Genomic DNA, 20844 nt, shown 5'->3' with positions numbered 1-20844 from the left:
TGAAGGGCCCACGGCTCTTCCAGCTCCTCCCTTCAAACCTCAGCCTGCCCCCAACCCAGCTCCCAGTTAAGCCACACCTCGGTGATTAAAAAAATGAAAGGAGGAAAGAATGAGAGGCGGCAGAAGTGTAAGCAGACGGAGTGTCGTCTACCCTACGCGTCGGCCGCGGTGCCCTTGTGCTGAGGGGCAGAGGGCACCTGGGGCTTGGACTCCGGTGGCAGGTCGGTCTCTCTGGGGCGACTGTGCGCCCTCGTCGGCACGGTTCCAGCTGGAAGGAGAGGAAACCGGGAAAAAGGAGGGTCTCCTCCTGCTTCACCTTCACACAGTGTTCCCGAAACAGCAGAGCTTCAAGAGCAGAGGGACGCTTTACTAAGTTTCCAGCACAGTCTGAGAAGAAGGACCTCGTGGAGGGTGTGGAACAGTTAGTAGCTGGTGGAGAGGAGGGTCGGGACGTGTTTCCTGTCCAGGCACAGCCTCTGGCAGCTCTGTCCGTGGAGAGATTGGCGAGCCTGGCTGCATTCGGGGTGCCGGGGCAACAAAGCACGACACACCAGATTTGCCCTAATCGCCACCTCAACTCTCAGCCTTGGTGATCAAGGATCAGGTCATTCTTTAGTGAGCGCTTTAGTTCATCAAAGGCACAGTTGAGATTAGTAGGACAAACACAAAGTAAACAGTAAGACACCTTACTGTTCATTCTGTACATCTCTGTAGCGTTTGAATTTTTTTCCCAAATAACATGTATTTACTCTTTTTCCTTTCTGTCAGTACGATTATGTGGTGGAGTGACATTTCTGACTTCCTTTTTGTGCTTATCTGCGTATATGTGAACTTAATACATGTGCATAATAAAATTGGGACTGCACACCTATTAGAACAGCTAAAATGAGTAATGATAACACCGAATGCTGGCGATGGTGTGGAGGAATTGAATCTCTCACGCTTTGCTGGTGGGCATGTGCAGCGGTGCAACCACTCTAGAATAAACAGCGTGGCAGCTCTCAAAGAACTAAACGCACCCTTCTCGCCCTGGAGCACTTATCCCAGAGAAATTAAACCTTATATTCACCCAGAAACTTACCCACAGCTGGATTCACAACAGCCCCAAAGCGGAAGCTGCTGAAGTGCTGAAGTGGGTGATGGTTAAACAAGCTGTGGTGTGTGCACACCACAGAGTACTTACTACTCAGCAGTGAAAAGAGCAGGCAATCCACATATGTGGCAACTTGGTGGGTTTCACGGGCATTTGCTGAGTGGAAAAGGCCAGTCTCAGAGGTCACAGGCTGCGTGATTCCCTCGACGCAGCTGTCTTAGTCAGCTCGGGTTGCTGTAACAAAAGTGCCATAGCTGCATGGCTTAAGGAAGGGTTTGTTTCTCAAGGTTCCGGGGCCTGGGAAACTCACGATCAAGGCTCCAGCGGATCCTGTCTGCTGAGGGCCCACGTCCTGGCTGGTGGGCGGCTGTCTAGCTGTCTTCTCGCCTGGGTGTCTCTGACCCCATCCTGGGGGATTCACGCCCCTGCCTCATGGCCTCATTCGACCCCGCTGACACCCCGCAGGGCCGTCTCCAGACCCCGTCGCCTTGGGACGGGGCTGTCATATGAATTCTGGGGACAGGGATTCAGTCCAGCAAAAACGTTCTCCAAGTTACAGTTCCGTGGACGGAAAACAGACTAGTGTGTTGCTGGAGGGTGGGTGTGACCATCAGAGGGGACGCGAGAGAGGTCTTTGTGGGGATGGAAAAGCCCCAGGTCTGGATGGGGGTGGCGGTTACACGAATCTACAAGGTGTCACAAGGTGACACAGACCTGTACACACATCGCGCTGGCGTCAGAGTCCTGGTTTGGATTGTACGTAAGATGTAGTCACTGGGAAGCTGTGTGAAGGGTACAAAGGTCTTCTCTGTACAATCTTTGTAACTTCCTGTGACTATAATTATGGCAAAATAAAAAGTTTAAAGTGTGATTGCAGGTCCTTCACATTAATTCCTTGCTGGATGAGAGACTTCATTGCGTCGTGTGTTCAGGAACCATCAGCTTCTCCGCAGCCCTGCTTTCCGTCTAGTAGAGATGGGACTAGTCGTTATGGGGGGAATGAGATAATTGGTTGCGTTTTCAGATGTGCCAACAGCAGCTGATTGTCAGGGTTTCCCAGAGCAGGTAGGTGGGTGATTAGCCCCTTTCCCTCACCAACAAGTATCTGTCACGCATCTTTGTGTCTGTGTGTGTCAGTGTATCTGTGTGTGTCCTGTGTGTCAGTGTGTGTCTGCGTGTCTATGTGTGTCTGTGTGTCAGTGTGTCTGTGTGTCAGTGTGTGTCTGAGTGTGTGTGTCTGAGTGTGTGTGTGTCTGTGTGTCTCTCCACACCAGCTGTCTCCTTCCCTCTCTATTCCACACGGTCACTGTAAACAAACATTTTTTAACCATGAGGCTGTTTCTTTCCTGTTTAAAGATGGCGAGCCTCTTGCTGCATCCCCTGCAGGCTCTGGGCTGGGACCATTCTGACCTGTGCCCTGAGATCCCTAGGGTTCAGAGTGAGGAGAGCATGTCTCATTTTCTGCCTCTAGCCCCATTTTGTATGCACTACCCAGCCTTTCTAGATAACCTGTTTTGCTCCCCAGTAATTACGTGTAACCGTTTTCCCACAGAGAGTTAGCATCTCGTCTGTGGGATCAGACCACCTGGGTTTAAATCTCGACTCCACCACCTACTTACTGGTTATCCAGCCTCTTTGTGCCCCAGTTTCCCCACCTGTACCTCCTGGGAACATGGCAGTGAGCACCTAGGAACGCTGTTTACAGTTCTAGCCGTCATGCCGCGGACGTCTCAGACGCATTTTGTCTGTTTGCTGATGATTTCATGGCCCTTCTGTCTCTCGTGTGACCTGCTCTGTCAGTCAGTGTGCCTTTCACCGGCTCCCTAGGTTTTCTTTTTTTCTTTTTGATTGATTAGAGCCCTAAATATTTTTTTTGAAAAAAAACCCCACTAAATATAATTTCAGCATCTTATATAGCCATGTAGGTTTAAAATTTTTTTAATTTTTAAAAAATTATTTTCTTGACGTTTTAAAATTGAAGTTTAGTTGTACAATATTAAGTTACAGGTGTACAATGTAGTGAGTCACCATTTTTAAAGGTTATACTCCATTTATAGTTATTAGAAGATATTGGCTGTATTCCCTGTGCTGTGCGGTATAGCCTTGTAGCTTATTCGTTTTCTACGTAGTAGTCTGTGTCTCTTAACCTCCTGCCCCCGCCTCCCCTCCCCCCTTCCCTCTCCCCACTGGAAACCACTAGTCTGTTCTCTGCGTCTGTGAGTCTGCTTGCTTTTCGTTGTGTTCACTAGTCTGTTGTATTTGTTAGATTCCCACCTGTTCCCCTTGGTCTGGTGGGAGGCACAAGGGTGCCAGGAGGTCAGTTTGGAGAGACTGGGCCCCTTTCACTGCCCCAGGACACGTGTCCTCATCACTTCACTGCCGACCCTGGTGCACTGGAGCCGACGGTGGTGTGCGAGGAGCACAGCGAGCCTGCAGCGCATCCTTTATCCTTTATCCTTTATCTTCTATCCATGATAAAGACCCAGAAGGACTGGCTGCCTTGGTTACAGGCTCAGCTGGGGCCAAACGGAAGGAGTTGTAACTGGACGCCGGCTCTTCCCCTGCTGAGCCTGGGACTGAGCTGTCACTGCGCAAGAGTCACAGAGTAGGGTTCATGCCTGCACCCCCTGCACAGCTGTTCCCTCCCCCCTGAGGGCGGCCGGGCTGCCACACAGCTGGTCCCGTGTGTGCGGGGAAAGTTCCTGGAGCTTCCAGACGCTCAGCGAATCCACACCGTCTCGGGCACAACTGCCTTGCCCGGAGCTCTTAATGTGAAAGGGCCGGTGCGACCCTGGAGCCGCTGACGTGTGGGAGCGGAGAGGGGAGTGACCGGGACGCCGCCTGGGTGTCCGTGCCTCCGTCCTGACCCGTCCAGTCCCCCGTTCCGCTCCGCGATGGCACTCCCGGGCCCGCGCCCCGCTGCCATCCCGGAGGGCGAGGAGGTACCCCCGGCGGCCTGTAACGGGGAGCACGGGGCGCCCTGCGGCCAGGATGAGAGGGCCGTGTCCAGGCGGCAGCGCAGGCACAGCGACGTCAGGGGCTACGAGGAGTTCTGTGACTTCTACATCAAATCGTGAGTGCCCCCCCAGCCCCCTCCCGGGGCTCGGGTTCCCCGCCGTGGGCTTTGACATCACCCCACCTTCAGTGGGGCCTTCCGGGGTGGAGCGGGCGTCCAGGATGAAATGCAGAAACGGAGGAGGAGAGCGCTGCCTTCTCGCTGCCCGTGCAGCGCTGAGGTCTCCCTGTCGGGAGCTGGGGGTGCCTGGGGCCTCCGGGGAGTCATTAGCCAGAAGGAGCGTTTAACGGCCTGATTCTCTGTTTCCACCCATCCTTTCCCTGTGCTTTTGCAACAGATGTTGCTTCTCTTTACAACTCCTGAGGAGCTCTGTTTAAGACTAATTGGGCAATTATAATTACACTGTAACCAAAATACTTCATAAACTGTCACGACGCTTTTAGGGTTTACATTTCTGCACTTTAATGCTCGAGGTTTTGCTTTGCACGCTTTGATAAACGAGGCACTTGAACAAGGGAAAGCTCGAGGAAGTCAGGTTTTCTGTGTGCAGCTGAGGTGTGTGTGGAAGCAGGTCGGCCAAAGCAATTCTGACCAGACAGTTACGAAGGCTTTTCTGTTCCCCAAGGTTTACGTTTCCCGACGTGGAAATCCTTTTTTGAAAAATTAGCCTATTAATTATAACTAACCAAGTGACAGCTCTATCATCCCTGACTTTTAATAAGTAGCTTGTATCATCTGTGTTAACTGTGACAGTCACTGTGGAAAGAATGTGTGTGTCAGTTTTCCGTCCATGGGATGTTGGCCATCGGGGACACTGTACCTGCAGGGTCGGGGGTGTATGGGAACTCTCCGTATCTTCCGCTCAGTTTTGCTGTGAACCTAAAACTGCGCTAAATACAGCCCATTAAAAAAATACACAGTGCCAGAGGGTCAGAGACGAGAGGAAGGGAAATAGTGTGAACAGTTGAGTAGGTGGGTGAGACTATTGGTTGGTTGGTTGTTTTCCTGGAAGTTTCCTCTAATGTTCTGTTTCTTTTCCTGCTTGTTATTAAAATGAGTACTTCTTCAAAAATACATATTACTTTATCTCTAAAACTACTTTATTTTTCCTGTGTGTGGGGAAAGGTTGTTTGTATAATGTGTCTATTTTCTAACTCTTTGAGTATTTGAACTTGAATGTAAATGGTCTATAGTGTAATGAGTATAAATAGGTCATTGATAAACATTTTGATCTTGGGACCCGTTTACATTCTTAAAGCAACATTGAGGTCTCCAAATAGCTTTTGTTTTATCAGCATTTACTGTATTAGAAAATAAAACTGAGAAAAATTTAAGTATTTACTAGTTCATTTAAAATAACAGTAAGCTCATCGCACATTAATAATATTAATACATATTAATATTCATTACGTTATTATGAAAATTGTTTCCAAAATGAGAAAACTTGGGGGGAAGAGTGGCATTGTATTACATTTTTGCAAATCTCATTAATGTCTGTCTTGGTAAAACTGTTTCACCTGCATTCATCCTTCTGCAATATGTTGTTTCACATGAAGTTTATAAAGAAAATGTGGCCTCCCACAGAGATGTGGGAAAAGGGAGGACATTTCCACCCGGCGAGGGTCACTGATCTAGGAAATCATGAGTCAGGATGTTCCAGGATTTCTTCTTTTGTAGGTCTCCTGGGGTTCTACTAAAATCATTGAGAATTTGGTGACTCTTCTGAGAAAGTTTTAAAGTAATAATAATGCTTCATATTTGAGTAGCATCTTCTGGTTTCCAAAGTGGTTTTATATGCTTTTTCTTATTTCGTCCTCAAAATGGTCCTAGGCCCATGGGGGCAGCTGTGGGCTGAGCACACCTCATCGACGGATGCCTGTGGATGCTGGCCCCCACTTTGGAGAAGGGGGCAACAAGCCTTTCCAGAGCTTTGATAAAACTACCGCTGTTCGTCTGGCTTATGGCAAAGCCAGGTGACGAAGGGAATTGATGGGCTTTTCTCCCTGATCCCAGTAACTCTGCAGTGACAAGTAGAAAAGTTAATTGAGCATGAGACTCAGGTCAGGTTTGCCACAAGCAGTGGGGCTGCCTCCCTTCCTTCCTCTTCTGGTGGCTTTGATTGAGTTTTGCTTGGTGTGGGGTTGTGAACAGGCGCTTCTGGTGGAGTGTGAATACCACAGGGCAGGATACTGCTGGGTGAGAGCTTTGGAGGAAGAGGGCGGGGTTGTCTTCCGCTGGGGTAGGGGGGGGTGAAGCGTGCGCCGCTCCAACCTTGCTAAGGAAGCAGCGAGATGTAGGCTGTGATGGGACGGGGCAGCCCGTCTGCCTGTGGGATGGACCCCCGCCCACCTGCCGCCTGGGGGGCTGGGAAGGTTCGTCGGCGATGACTTCCCCAGGTGGGCTGACAGGGTGTCTGGGTGGACAGAAGCTGCCCCAGGGCCGGCCACAGAGCAGAGCGTGCGCTCTGAGTGGGGTCTGGATATCTGAAAATAAACTTGCAAACCACGAAGCTGGCTGGGCCAGTGCCTGCTCTGCCTGGGGACCTTCCCACCTGGAGGCCGTTCCTTTATGTGAGGTTCAGAGTAAGCAGTGGTCTGGTCACGGGCTTGACTGTATACTTTTCCTCCAGGCTGCACAGGGTTGGGTGGGACGTGGGCCTTTACTGGAAGCACCCGCGTGTGCTGGGGTCCAGGGGGACCCCGGCCCGGACTCACCAGCCGGGGTCTCGTAGAGGATCGTCTCACGTCCTCTCGAGCATTTGACCTGATGCCATCATCTGGTTGTGACTCGTGGGCGGGGGACCTGGATTCTGGGCCTGTGTCTCCTGCGAGCTGGACGGCTTTGCAAGGTTGGGCTCGTTGGTCTCTGGACCTGCACTTCACCATCTGTAAAGTGATCTTCAGAGTGGACAATTCTGTGCTTTTAAGAAGTGTTCAACGTTTGTCTTCCCAGTTGGATTATAGGGCTAAGGCGTTTGGCGGGTTGTAGAGCCACTGAAGCTGCGTTCGGCAGGCCCTCACGGCGGGTGCGAGGGGGCCTGCGTCTGGCCGGGCCTTCAGCGCGTCCGGACCCACGTGAGGGGGACTTAATGAGGCCACTGGCCAGGCTGTCGGCTCAGCCCTGAGGCGGCTCTCGGTGCCCCCTGCATCCCTGCCTCCTGGAAGGCGGCGTGGGTGCGGCGTGGGCATTTGGCAGGGGACTCAGGAATGTCGGCAAACCAGAGGGTCTGCACCCCGGACGCTGGGTGGGGTTGAGACCTTGGGTCGCAAGCGGGAAAGTGGGCTTTATGGACAAGATACGATTGTTGTGGCCTCAGACTGAGCTCCCGGGAAGGGCCGCCGTCCGTGACCTATGTCCCTTGTGTGTTGCAGCAACATGGCCAATGCCCTGGCCAACGCCAGCTGTGAGCGCTGCCGGGGAGGCTTCGCGCCCGCCGAGAAGATCGTCAATAGCAACGGCGAACTGTACCACGAGCAGTGCTTCGTGTGCGCCCAGTGCTTCCAGCAGTTCCCCGAGGGCCTCTTCTATGAGGTGGGTACTGGCGGGCGGGCGGCGTGCGCGAGGGCAGGGGTGGCCCTGGGCAGTGACGCTGGCGGGTGTCTGGGGCTCGCCCGCCGGCCCTTCAGGTGCCCCCCGCCCCGCCCCAGCACGGCCCGCTTCCTCTTGCCCCACAACTCCCAGCACCTGTGTCCTAAAGGGGCTCTTGTTTGGGGAGGAAGGGGGCACCCCCTCCGTATCCAGCTCTTCTCTGTGTCTCCTCTTCTTCCCCAACACTTGTTCTCCCTGATTCTGTGGTGTCACCACGTGGCCCGCGCTCACTTGTGTTCATTCTGACCAGTCCTGGAACCCCCTTCTCACGTCTGCTTTGGGGGTGCTGGTCTAGGGATGACCCCGAACTGTGAGCGAGGACGACAGTGTGTGTGTGTGTGTGTGTGTGTGCGCGCGCGCGCGCGCACGCGCGCACATGTGTGATCACCTCCTTACGCGTTTGCATGTGTCTCTCTATGTGATGATACGTATACATAGAGTTATGGGATGCCCAGAGATGGCCACTGTTTGATTTCTCCTTCTACCAAGCAGATTTTAAACTTTTTCTGTGTTACAGGCCATTCCTGAGGAAGGAACGGTGGTTTTTAAAGGTCATTAGTAAGTCAGTTGTTGGCCAACTCGACAGCATTTTCCCATAGAAACAGTGCCCCTGGGAGGGAAGCTCCCGGCCAGCCTGCGGCGCAGCGTGTCGAGACACAGCTCAGGGAACACCATGTTATTCACTCAAACGCATTTTTCCAGCTCCTGCTGTGTCCCAGAAACACACATTCCCTACGACAGAAACCTGTGGTATTGGAACGAGAATCTCTCTTTCCGTGAAGGGCAATGGCTTTCGGGCTGGGAACGGCAGGGGACAGTTTGGGGGGCTGAGCGGAAGAGGGGACCCAGTGACCCACAGCCGGAGGGTGGGGCTGCCCTGGGTGCTGAAGAGGGTGAGGGGAGCAGGGGGAGAGGGGGTGGGGCGGCGGCTGAGGTCTCATGAGGCTCTCTGGCCCCTAAGCCGGAGCAGGGAGGTCAGACCCAGGGCACACTTACGGGGCTCCAGGGAGCCGGCCCCCGAGCAGACATTGGTCTCCACACCCTGGAAAGCCTTTTCTTCCTTGAGGCCCAGAGAGCCTGAAATGCGCTTGCTGACAGCAGATGAGTGACATAAATGGGATGCGAACCTAGTTTGGTCCCTAATATCCGATACGGTGTTCTTTCCCTGACGTACGCTTTTCCAATCTAAGATCTTTTTATTGAAATGCGTAATTATGACAAAGGCTTAGGAGAGAGATTCCAGGGGAGCAACAGAGAAGAAAGGCAGGCTCTGTTATTTCCATGGTCCGCTGTTCCCTCTCTGTCGCCTTCTCTTTCCCATGCTGTGCGTCTGCTGGCCATGTCGTGCGGCAGCACCGGGTGATGAGGTGAAGCAGGCGGCGCGCGCAGTGCCGTCGGTTAGCCGGCCCCGGACTCGCTCCAAGCAGGGTCCCCGTCCCCGCACTGCGGGCCCTCTGTGCTGCATGGCCCGTCGCTGTGGGGCGTCCCGTGTGTCGTAGGGTGTTAGAGACGTCCTTGGCCTCCCCTTACATACGCAGTCGTGACAGCTGGAAGTATCTACACACATTGCCGGCTTTCCCCTGGGGAGCACAGCCACCCTCGGCCGCGACCTGCTGCACTAACACCTCTTCCCGTAGGTAATGAACTTCCCTGTGCTGGCCGCAGGTTGGTTCTAAATGGCTCGTTCCCCAGGCCGTGTACGCAGAGCCCTGCACAGAACAAGACCTCCCTGTGGTCCGTCTCTAAGAATCTGACTGCAGTCAGAGTGAATTCTTGTGCCATAAAATGTATTTAGAAGGTACTTCTAGAAAGAACTCACTTAAGAAAGACCCTAAAGAAAGCATACACCTTCTTGTGTAAATTGGCACAGGGAGATAAGTACAGGCAGACCTCAGATAGTGTGGGTTTGGGTGCAGACCACCCAACAAAGCGAGTACGGCAGTAAAGCGAGTCGCACGAATTTTTTGGTTTCCCAGACATAGAAAAGTTATATTCACACTATATGTAGTCTATTAAGTTGCAGTGGCGTAATGGCTGAAAAACAACATACACACCTTAATTTAAACTAATGCTGTCGGAAAAATGGCGCCGGCAGGCTCGCGGGAAGCAGGGTTGCCACAAACCTTCAGTGTGTAGAAAACACTATCTGCGAAGTACAATAAAATGAGATGTGCTTGTACGCATCCTTGGGCAGCTCATCACTCAGCTGTAATGAAAATACCGTCGTCATTTACCAGAAGCCAAGACATACTTTCTGTGTAGTAACTAGAACCGGCTCCCCAAACTGAAATTCAGTTTTCTCTTTTAAAAGATTCTACTTCTACATTTTAATTTTAAATAACTTTTAATTACTAATGATTATGAAAGTTATCCATCTTTTTTTAAAATATAAATTTATTTATTTATTTATTTTGGCTGCGTTGGGTCTTTGTTGCTGCACACGGGCTTTCTCTAGTTGCGGCGAGCGGGGGCTACTCTTCGTTGCAGTGCGCGGGCTTCTCATTACGGTGGCTTCTCTTGTTGCGGAGCACAGGCTCTAGGCACGTGGGCTTCAGTACTTGTGGCTCGAGGGCTCTAGAGCGCAGCCTCAGTAGTTGTGGCGCACAGGCTTAGTTGCTCCGCGGCACGTGGGATCTTCCTGGACCAGGGCTTGAACCTGTGTCCCCAGCATTGGCAGGCGGATTCTTAACCACCGCGCCACCAGGGAAGTCCCCCAAAGTTATCCATCTTTTAACTTTATCCATATCGGAAGACAGTGATCAAATAAGAACAAAACACTGCGTGTGATTCGTGATCCTTACTTTGGTGTTGCGGTTATATCTTGAGAGGGAAGCCTGTCTTCATGGGCTGTCAGTGTTGCCCATCATTCTCCAATAACGTGGAGAGGTGTTTGTAAAACGGCCAAGTCACAGGCGGTTGATGAAATGCCATTTCCAGGGGGAAACACCCATTTGGCCCCCAGGCCCTGACACTGTGTGTGGCCATGACACCACTTCCTAAATCTCATTTTGTGACATCAGGGATTTCCTCCAAAAGGATTATCTTAATTTTTCCCCAAAGGAAATGGTTTGTGAAATAAAGTGGAACCAACCTTCCCAGAGTGACGTGATTCCAGAAAAGTTACCGACAGGATGGAGCGGGGGAGGCCAGGCAGCCTGCCCAGCTCGGCTCAGGACACCTCACCTTTCTCTCTCCTTAGTGTGAATTCCCCCAATGTGACCCCCGCCCCCCCATCACAAATGCATAACAGGAAAGTCCAATTTGTGGTGAGTGATTTAGTGGGAAGACTTTACAAAGAGGTTACTTCCCTGGTTTCCTCTAATATGGAAGGAATAGTGATTCCTCAGGAAGCTGGACCCTGGGGGCAAGGCTGGTGGGCAGGAAACCTGGGAAGACTTCTCACATCTGCATGTGGCTGGAGGTGAGACCATCAGCACAGTTTCAAATTCTGAGCTTTCTTTAAAGCGGCAGGATTCTTCTTTTCCCCCAAAGAGAATCTTCACGGAACTCCAAACCAAACTTAGAACCATTAAAAGCAGGGCTGTTCTTGGCCAGGGTCCCTCCCCATCCTGGCGGGTCGCAGGCTTCTTTGGCATTTTGTTAAACGCTGCGAATTTGGAGCATTAATTTTTCTTATTCTCCAGACTTGTTCTATGATAAACCAGTTCTGGGTTGTACCTAGAAAGACAGTATTCCTGGAAGTTTGATTCTTCCAACTTGACGCGTTCTGACTTTTCTTCGTTTCACACCCTAGAGTTTTACTTTGGATCAGCCTCCGGCCTTTCTCCTGCGCTCAGAAATCGAGCCGGAGTGTGTCTGATCATTTCTACATGCTTAGAAAAGAGGCAGCTCGCTCTAGCAAAAGAAGCTCTCCCTTTTCAGAAGTCTTCATTTGGGGGAGCACACCCCGGGCATGCAGGGGGGTTGCCATAGGGATGGCTTCAAGGGCCCATTTCTGGACCCTCAGATTCTGGTCTCAGGGACTGTTCATCCTAAAATCGGTTTGCCTGATGATATTTTTGTATTCCCGATAGCGCTTAGTCCTCGCCCTTGACGAAAGGAAGGGATGTGAAAACCTACTCTGACAAATTGCTCTAGGACCCCAATCAGAAGAGATTTGGGGGGGGTCTCTAAACCCACAGGGCTACCCACCTTTCCCGGCCTTATGTGTTCTCTTGCTAAGGATGCAGCCCAGCTGAGGAGCCGTATCGGGTGTTCTGTATGCAGATAGATGGCAGGTTTGGGAATGTGGGGAGTCGTCGTGACAACGGTCTTTTAGGACTTTGCCCTAATCTCCTCCCCTAATTTCAAAAGGACTCATTGTTTTAAGGCAGAGAGAGGCGTGCAGAGAGGCTGCAGAAGGGCGGGCGTGGTGGGAGCCGAGCAGAGCAGGCGTGCCGCTCACCGGGCCGAGCAGGTCGCGGTCCAGCTGGGCTGCGTCTGCGTCCGTCCACGGCAGGGTCCTTAAGCCCCACCGTGTCCTGCCCGCATGAATCACAGCTTTAAAGACTTATTCCAACCACAACCGGCCCTAAGCTTTTCAGTCTTCTACTAACAAATACAGCGTATATGCCAACTGCTGGCCTCCTTTTGCTTTGTTTTTTTTAAGCAATATGTGTCTTTCTCTTTTCATTAAATGCAGAGTCATTGCTGATCATTTCTTTTATTTTTCTCCTTACACTTGATTTTAATGGGTCTCAAAAGTCTGTGACAGATCTTTGATCGAGTTATTTCCATCGAAAATACTGATTTTAAAAACTGATCAATTAAAACTGCCACTCGCGTGTGCACACAAGCCACAAAACGCTATCCTTCTGAAGGCTTTACGACGCCTTGTTACCATTACCCAGCCTTTCACTAGTAAACTTAAGTGGCAAATTGAGACAGTTTGAGTCTCCTGCCTCCACTGAGCAAGACGAGGTGGCAGGTAAAAAGTTGATCATTTCTAAGTACAGTTATTTCTGCATTTTTATATTACGTTTCTTTAAAAACTTACTGCTGAAAGCTCGATATCAGATTTCTATGGATGTACACCATATACGCTCAGTAAAGGAACACATCTCACTTATAAATAACTTCTGCTGTGGGCTACAGGTTACAATGCACTGCGACGCGATATTGAGTAATAGTGTATAGAGTTAATACCTTCTGTTTGTAACTTTAAACAATAGACTCTTTAAATGTGTCTGAGCTCATTCATTTGAGTTTAAAAATGAAGTAAGACTTCTTTTGGCACAAGATAAATCTGCTTTGCCCGGAATATGCCAGTTAGCTGTAGGGCATATGGTCAATAAACGGAATGAGCTAAATCTGCAGCGAATTTCCATAATTGAGGGGATTGAGTTGACAACTGGAACATCATTAAGCATGGATTTTGATAATCAAACAGTATGTGATTGTGACAAATAACTTGTAAGGAGCTCAGAGATTCAAAGGAACGCATTATATAATTCCCATGACTTATTTACATGAAAAGGGTACAAGCAACCCCCAAAATAGAAAATAAATCTAGAATTAATGTTGAACCCTGAGTCTTCCAGTGGTCAGTCATCTTCATCCATGGAAGCATGAAGTAATGGTGAGGGTAAAGAGTGGCCCTGCTCATCTCATTAGGGTTTGCTTCTCATGTAGATAATTAAATAGTGAATAAAATGTAACATTCGTAACATACCTATGTTTTCATCATTTGTATACCAATAATCATTGTAATGACAATCCAGAAGAAGAAGAATGTTAACCTTTAGGGCCTTATGGATTTGGAAAGTAAAACAAATTTTAAAGTTTCACAATACATTTTAATTGCAGAGAAATATGGTAGGATGACCAGTTAAAGACCTTGGTGGAAAAAGTATTGTAGCATAAAACTTTTGGGGGGAAATGAAAGGAAAACAGTTCAAGGAGAGAAATGAAGGATAAATTTTCCACCTGTAGGAAAAGGATATTTTTTAAACAGGTTTTGGCCCCATTTAAAAATGTTTATTTTTTTAAAATATGCTAGCATATTTACTGTTCGTAAGTACGTATTTTCAACGTGGGGGGAGGTTTGTACGTCTGTGCACATTTTCCGGGGGGGTGTCTGTGGGAGGAGCTCACCCTTCTCTGGGGGCAGAGGATCAGTTCTGGCCTCAGCGGGTCTTTCCTGTGCCCACACTAGGTGCCAGGAAGGTACCAAAGTGTGTCTGCCTTTACATATCTCAGGAGGATTACAGATTCTGGGCAGAGCTCTAGTCCAGAAACCTCTTTCCTACAGTCTCCGCAGAAAAATTCCATTCATCCCGGGATTGTTTTCTATTTACAAGTCGCTGGTACTTTCTGTTTCAGTTTGAAGGAAGGAAGTACTGTGAACATGACTTTCAGATGCTCTTTGCTCCCTGCTGTCACCAGTGTGGTAAGTTCCACTGCCCAATGCACGGTGAAAAGTTAAGTTTCCTTCAGAACGACCTCATAGCACGTGCTCATAGGAAGGAAAGCGTGCAGGTGCGGTGTTTTGTCAGCCCTCTTCCCGTCAGTAATGTTAATGACGCTTCTCAGGGCCTGTAGGGTGAACGTAAGCCCAGGACTCACCGGACTTCTGTTCGATGCCCCGTAGGATTCCTTTCTTCCCTGTCAGTGCAGCCCGGGCGGCCTCAGCGGGGACCTTGAGACGCGCAGGGGTGGCCTGCGTGTCACACAGCAGGAGAGACTGGGGGCACCGAGTAGCATGCTGACAAGGTTGAATGAAGGAAGAAATTAAGTACGTGGTACAAGAAAACGTGCGGTGGATTTCTGTTTTCTGTGTCCACGACCAGAAAAAAACAACAAGACCTTCGGGAGAGGGAGAGCCCAGTACCTCCTCTGGAAAAGCAGATTCAGAGATGTGATAGACAGCCTGAAAGTGTGGCAGCTACAGAACCCAAAACAAGGACTCAGATGACACGGAAGCGCTTTTCTAACGTAGCGCTCTGTGCGGGAGCCGCGCACGTGGGGAAAGGGGCGGCTGCGGGCGGGGAGGCTGCGCCGCAGCCCGCGTGCTCCTCTCCGCAGGGGAATTCGTCGTCGGCCGAGTGATCAAAGCCATGAACAACAGTTGGCACCCCGAGTGCTTCCGCTGTGACCTCTGCCAGGGGGTCCTGGCAGACATCGGGTTTGTCAAGAGCGCCGGGAGGTAGGAGCAGGGCACCCTGCCACCCGTCGGGCACGGGTGGGCAGAGTGACGCTCTGCGCTCGCGCGTGCTCCCTGGGGCCTCGGACACGGAGTCGGGGCATGGGGCCTGGCGTCTGCGGGAGGGGCTACCGCAGGGAGTTTCTCAGCCATCAGTCTGGTCCTCTGGGAGGGATAAATAACTCTCCGTGTGAAAAGTCGGGGCTCGGTTCTGCTCTCTTAAGCCCAGCGGTGATGTTTAAAGAAATGGTTTCTTTAATTTCTTTTCATAGATACGGGAATCTTTTTTTTTAATGATTAGGAAGAACCTTAGATCTTAAATTTAAGCTTCTAAAGCCGTTCTGGCTCTGTTTAGACATCTGTGTCGCCCCTGCCATAACCGAGAGAAGGCCCGAGGCCTCGGGAAGTACATCTGCCAGAAGTGCCACGCCATCATCGACGAGCAGCCTCTGATATTCAAGAACGACCCCTACCATCCAGACCACTTCAACTGTGCCAACTGCGGGTACTGCAGTGTCTTCCTTTTCATTGTACAAACGGAGGGAACCAGGGGTCGCGCTGATGTGTAGTCTTTCTGTTACTCTGACACCCAGATCGGTTTCCTTCAACTTTTACTCTGGAAAACGTTCAAACTGTAGAAGAGTCTGGAGACTAATACCTAGAGAGCCGCCACACCCTTCGTTCAGTTTCACCAGGCAACATGTTGCCACATTTGTGTGTGTGAGTGCACACGTGAACATATACACATACCTTTAAATAGTCAGCTCGTGTTAGAATATCCCTAAGGATTCCCGCAACTGTTTTTCATAACCACGTTCTTCCAGTCCAGGATCCCCCCACAAACAAAAAACTTAAAAAGGTCTTATCTTGGTACGTGCATCACAGGGTGTGACATTAGAGTGTTATCTTAAATTACATTTGTTACTTTTGCTGTATTTACACCTAAAGGGAATTTTTCTTTTTTCCTCAGAAGCTCATGATAAATTGTTAGGCTGTGAGCTTCGGAATCTGCCTTCTAATATAAGAACTTAGTGGAAAAGATACTTTACTGTAGTCGGCGTGACCATCCGTGCTAAGTTACGGTAGGGAGTGGACAGCTGGGGTGAAGGCTGACAGACAGCTTCTTTTGGGAGTTCAGTTTCTACCTTATCTCATTCTCTTGCCTGTCCTCCCTCGGTTCATTGTTCATGAGCGCTTCTAAAGAATCGTTTAAACCCAATGAAATTCATCTTGATTTGGGGCCATCTCTGTTTATTGACTCAGGAGACTGAAAATAGTAGTGAACGTAAGCATTTGGAGGAGGGCCGGTCTGAGCATTCCGTCTGTGTATTTTCTGTTCACCTAAAACTACTCTTAGCAGCTTGCTAGTGAGCGTCAGTAAGTGGAGCTAGTCTCCAAACTCCTCGGTTATTTTGGGAGGATAACATCGGCGGGTCTGTCCTCACGCCTGGGATACTCCTCCCCAGCGTTTAAGGAAGACGAGGGACTCTGAAGTGACGGCAGACAGGGGACGGTAGCTGTGGCCGGCGCGGTGGTGTGTGGCCGGCTTGTCAGCACCGCACGAGGCGGAGGTTTGGATACGAATCTGAAGCCTGTTCAAGCGTCTTGATCAGACTACTCTGACCACCTCCGGGGGGAGAAAAGCAGCTACAGGGGTCGTTGCGGGTTCTCTTCGGAACCGCGGAGGCACAGGGGCTGCACCGACTGCCTGCCCGCCTCGCCGCGGTGCTGCTCAGCGGGTCCCTTTCTCGTGGGCAGGAAGGAGCTGACCGCCGACGCCCGGGAGCTGAAGGGGGAGCTGTACTGCTTGCCGTGCCACGACAAGATGGGGGTCCCCATCTGTGGCGCCTGCCGCCGGCCCATCGAAGGGCGCGTGGTGAACGCCATGGGCAAGCAGTGGCACGTGGAGGTGAGTTCCCCGCAGAGCGGTGACCGGGGCCCTCGCACGCCCGACGCTCAGGTGCGCTGGCGAGGCTGGGAGATGCTGAGGGGCACATGTGGACCTCGTGGAAGACTAAGAACATAGATTCTACACGGCTCTGTGACCTCCAAGTGGCGAGGCAAGCAGTGCTCTTGCTTCCTAGATCCTTGAGGCAGGAGGTGTCCTGGTCCAGCCCAGAGACGTGTCCCCACGCTCACCTCTGTCCTCACTCTGTGCTGTCGAGTCTAGGCCTCCGGATGCCTGGACGAAGGCCGGATGCTCTACAGGGTCACCTGTGGCCCAAGTGACATAAGCAGCCCAGGGTCTAGGCCTCCGGATGCCTGGACGAAGGCCGGCTGCTCTACAGGGTCACCTGTGGCCCGAGTGACACAAGCAGCCCAGGCTGTCACGGGTCTCCTCTGAGCTGCTTCAGCTTGGGTTTTGCTTCACTGTGTAAATAAAACATGGCGATCCAAGTATGACTAACGCAATTTCTTCCAGCATTTTGTTTGTGCCAAGTGTGAGAAACCGTTTCTCGGACATCGCCATTACGAGAGGAAGGGCCTGGCGTACTGTGAAACCCACTACAACCAGGTAGTGACGGGGCTCGTGGAATACTACGCACACTTGTATGGGCCTGAGCCTCTCAATACTTAAGTACAAGGAGAGCTCTGGGAAAACGTACGTTGGGCTCCAGCGATTGCTTTTTAACGTTTCATTTGGAAAATCATTTCAGGCTCGCAGAAAGGTTGTAAAATAAAAAAATACAAAGAAAATACCTGTTTTACTCAGGTTTACTACCTGCTTCAGCATGTGTGTGTCCTGCCCTCTCTATGAAGACGACACTTACGTGAATGCACGTTTCCTTATATACAAGTTTATGTACACATATAAACACATGCGTATTTTTTCTGAAGCATTTGATGATGAGTTCCCCATAGTCCTTTACTCCTAAATACTCGAGTGTACATTTCCCAAGAATACGGGAATCTCTTATGTGACCATGGTTATCTGTATTGATGACTTCAATCTGTCCGTTTCAGTTCTGTCACCTGACCCAATAAACTCCTTCTGGCCTTTTTTCCACTCCAGTACCAGACCCAGTGTAGGGTTTTCATGCTCCTTTAGCTTCCTGAAATCCAGAACATTTCCAGAGCCTTTGTTTTTGATCATGATGAAGAGTAAATTCTTTTCATTGTAGGAAGTAAAAACTAGTCAGTGAACTTTTGCCGATTCTCTCTCTAGTAATGGCAAATTCTGGGTTTAGGTAGCCAGCTATTTGTTTTTAAGTTGTACAAAGAACTGAAATTATTTATATTAAGTGTTTGGTGTTCTGATACTTAGTTGTAATTTTTCATTTTCAGCTATTTGGTGATGTTTGTTTCCACTGCAACCGTGTTATAGAAGGTGATGGTAAGTACCTGCAGCGGTTTTAACCTGTAGGGCACCGTTTTGACACAAAAACCCTTGGGTCATGTGAAGATTGAAAAGGGTTGTTTGGACTGCGATCGTTACCGGTTACTTTTCCCAAGTGTTCTCCAGCAGGGAGACGCTAACTCCTGAGAGGTGGGCTGGCTGCTCCTTTAGGCCAGTGCCGGAGGGTCGTTACCATAGGAGCGGCTGACCCCAAGGCCTCTTCTCCTTGCAGTCCCTCCTTCCGGAAGCTGCAGGGCGTGTTTCTTGGGAGCACTTAGGAAGGGCCCCCTGCACCCTGGCAGTTATCTCTAGGTGTTTCCAGGGCCCGCCCCCTTGTCCCTGATTGATGTGGACGGGAAGGAAGCAGCTGTGTTTGCCAACAGGCGCAGCAAGTTCTGCCAGAAGCTTCCTGGCGAAGTTGCAAACGTTCCTGCTGCAGCCTCTGAGCAGAGAGCCTAACTCGGCCAGTGCTCTCTGAAACACTGCCCGCGTGCCCTTCACGAAGGGGTGGGTTCAGGAAAGTGATCTCTAGTGCCTTTGGGAATAAATCTTACCCCCGCCCACGGGAGGCAGCTGCCAGGGGAGGGAAGCTCTTGCCCTAGTGCTGGCTTGGAAGACAGGCTCCTGCAGGCCGGTGAGTCAGTGTCTGGACTTTGTTTTAATTACCTGCTGTGCTAGGAAAGCCGGGCGCGCCGTCACAGCTTGGCAGTTGGGGCGGGGCTGGGGGGCGTTGGCGTGAAGATCTGGTACCTGCCGTTTGGATGCCTCACGGGAGAAGAAAACATTAACCACCAACACGGGTTGAAAAGACAACGGTGATCTTCCCTAAGGGGAAGCCTACAGTCGTGGGAGACAAATGCAGAGCTGGGGTTGTGTGTTCTGACAACGTGAGGAGATAAATTAATGAATAACGTCGACTGAAGGTCAGTTAATGGCCCTGAAACTTCAGTGCCGTGTGTGGCTCTTCGGTGAGAAAAGCCCTTGAGCAGGGCAGCCACCCCGGGAGGGGATGGGTGGGTGTGGTGAGTGACGTCCCCCTCCTGTCCCCTAGTGGTCTCCGCCCTCAACAAGGCCTGGTGCGTGCACTGCTTCTCCTGCTCCACCTGCAGCGCCAAGTTAACGCTCAAGTAAGTCTGCCCTCGGCTCCCGCGAGCCCCGCGACGAGCGCTTAGGGGACGCTGTTAACAGAGTTTAAAAAGAATGATCTGATGCCTTATTTCTTCTTTCTGTTCAGGCCTTCTAAGAGCAAAGCTTCTTCCTTTAATTGTTCCCTGTTTTCTCCTGTTCCTTCTCTGTCCTGCGCAAAGGGATAAGTTTGTTGAAATTGATCTAAAACCAGTCTGCAAACACTGTTATGAGAAAATGCCAGAAGAATTTAAGAGGCGACTTGCCAAACGGGAGAGAGAAGCAAAGGATAAAGACAAGCAGAAAAAGAAAAAGCCAGTCTGTTTGTAAACTTTTCTATCCCTCTGTCAGCATTTTCACTACTTTCTCCTTTGGTTAGTCCTTTAGAATATGTTTTCATTCTGTTTTTGTCTCTTGCGTTTTTCGTTACTTTCGCGCATGTATCTGTAGCCAGGAGAGGTTGAAATAGAAGCATTTGTCCCATGTAGAGCTGGTCCTTCTGCCTAATTATTAAAGTTCCACACCTTGAGAAGGGTTCACACTTAACACTGGCTTGTACTTCACTTTTGTCCCTGAACCTGTAGACTCTCTCAGCTCGTTTTTTTAATCACGATATGGTATAGATTTCTTTTTTCTTTTTCCAGTGGATTCAAAGGGAAGAATTCTAATCTCCTAATAGAGACTGGAAAAGTTTCAAAGTATTCTTGTCCGATAATTGCAGCTTTTAAAATCCTGGTTTTTGGTTTCTTTGCCTAGAATAATATAATTTGATCAATTCCAGTGTTGCATGTTCTAAGTTCTGTATTAAACTGAATCCTCTCAGCATGTTTCCTGTCTAAGCAGAGACCCTCTAAGGTACATAATAAGATACGGCATCTCTGGTGTGTGTATATGTGCTTTCATTCACTGCCCACATGCTGCTGGTTATGAACTCATTTTCTTGATGTTTTCAAACTCAATTGTATTCCTGATTTTTATGGGAAATATTTCAATCTTGGAAATTCTCTTAAATTGCTAGCATGATTGTCCCAGTTCCTTCATAGTACCATTGTGTTATGAGCTCTAAAAGTTTTTTTATTGTTTAAAATTAAAGAGGAACTAAAATTCAGATATAAGATTAAAACAACGTAAGGTTTGTTTAGCATTATCTCTGGGAGCAGGGATAATTTATCTCTTTCATCAAAAACATGGCGGTTTTAATAGCTTTTGTTCTAAGAAGACTTTGGGAGAACTTTTAACTCAATGGTACTATTTAAATCAAATTGCTAGTTGAAATGTAACATCATGTGAATAACTGTCAGCGTTAGTATCTCTGAAAAACAGTAAAAATAATTCCCATGTGGTGCTTTAAAATAAAAGATTTTTCACTTTAAATGTGTGGTCAGGAATTAACTTTGTCATTAATGTTGTTCTTTAAAATTATATCAGCAGATATAATAATATGTCACAGCTGACAGCATATCACTGGACCTGTCCCAAATTTCACAGAAAATGAGCAAGTTGTAAAATTCTGCATTTGCTCCATTCACAATTAAGGACCCATG

At 49.7% G+C, this 20844-nt stretch overlaps 1 protein-coding gene across 4 annotated transcripts in view; it reads left to right on the top strand.

Annotated features, from left to right (window-relative positions):
• LIMS1 (LIM zinc finger domain containing 1) overlaps positions 1-20844 on the top strand; it is a 94437-nt gene that overhangs the window by 70094 nt on the left and 3499 nt on the right. For 3 of the 4 annotated variants that reach the window (XM_060168888.1, XM_060168889.1, XM_060168886.1), the window contains exons 2-10: positions 7481-7640; positions 14019-14085; positions 14721-14841; positions 15194-15343; positions 16597-16747; positions 17261-17353; positions 18124-18172; positions 19227-19302; positions 19483-19674. In XM_060168888.1, the coding sequence (XP_060024871.1) occupies positions 7481-7640; positions 14019-14085; positions 14721-14841; positions 15194-15343; positions 16597-16747; positions 17261-17353; positions 18124-18172; positions 19227-19302; positions 19483-19630 (1015 nt within the window). In that variant the 3' untranslated portion in view covers positions 19631-19674. The remainder of the gene's footprint in view (positions 1-7480; positions 7641-14018; positions 14086-14720; positions 14842-15193; positions 15344-16596; positions 16748-17260; positions 17354-18123; positions 18173-19226; positions 19303-19482; positions 19675-20844) is intronic. The other variant, XM_060168887.1, reaches the window with a different exon arrangement.

This window comes from Lagenorhynchus albirostris, chromosome 13 (genome assembly GCF_949774975.1).
Source record: "Lagenorhynchus albirostris chromosome 13, mLagAlb1.1, whole genome shotgun sequence".
In the NCBI taxonomy this organism is placed as follows: domain Eukaryota; kingdom Metazoa; phylum Chordata; class Mammalia; order Artiodactyla; family Delphinidae; genus Lagenorhynchus; species Lagenorhynchus albirostris.
This window is presented reverse-complemented; position numbering and strand designations above follow the sequence as displayed.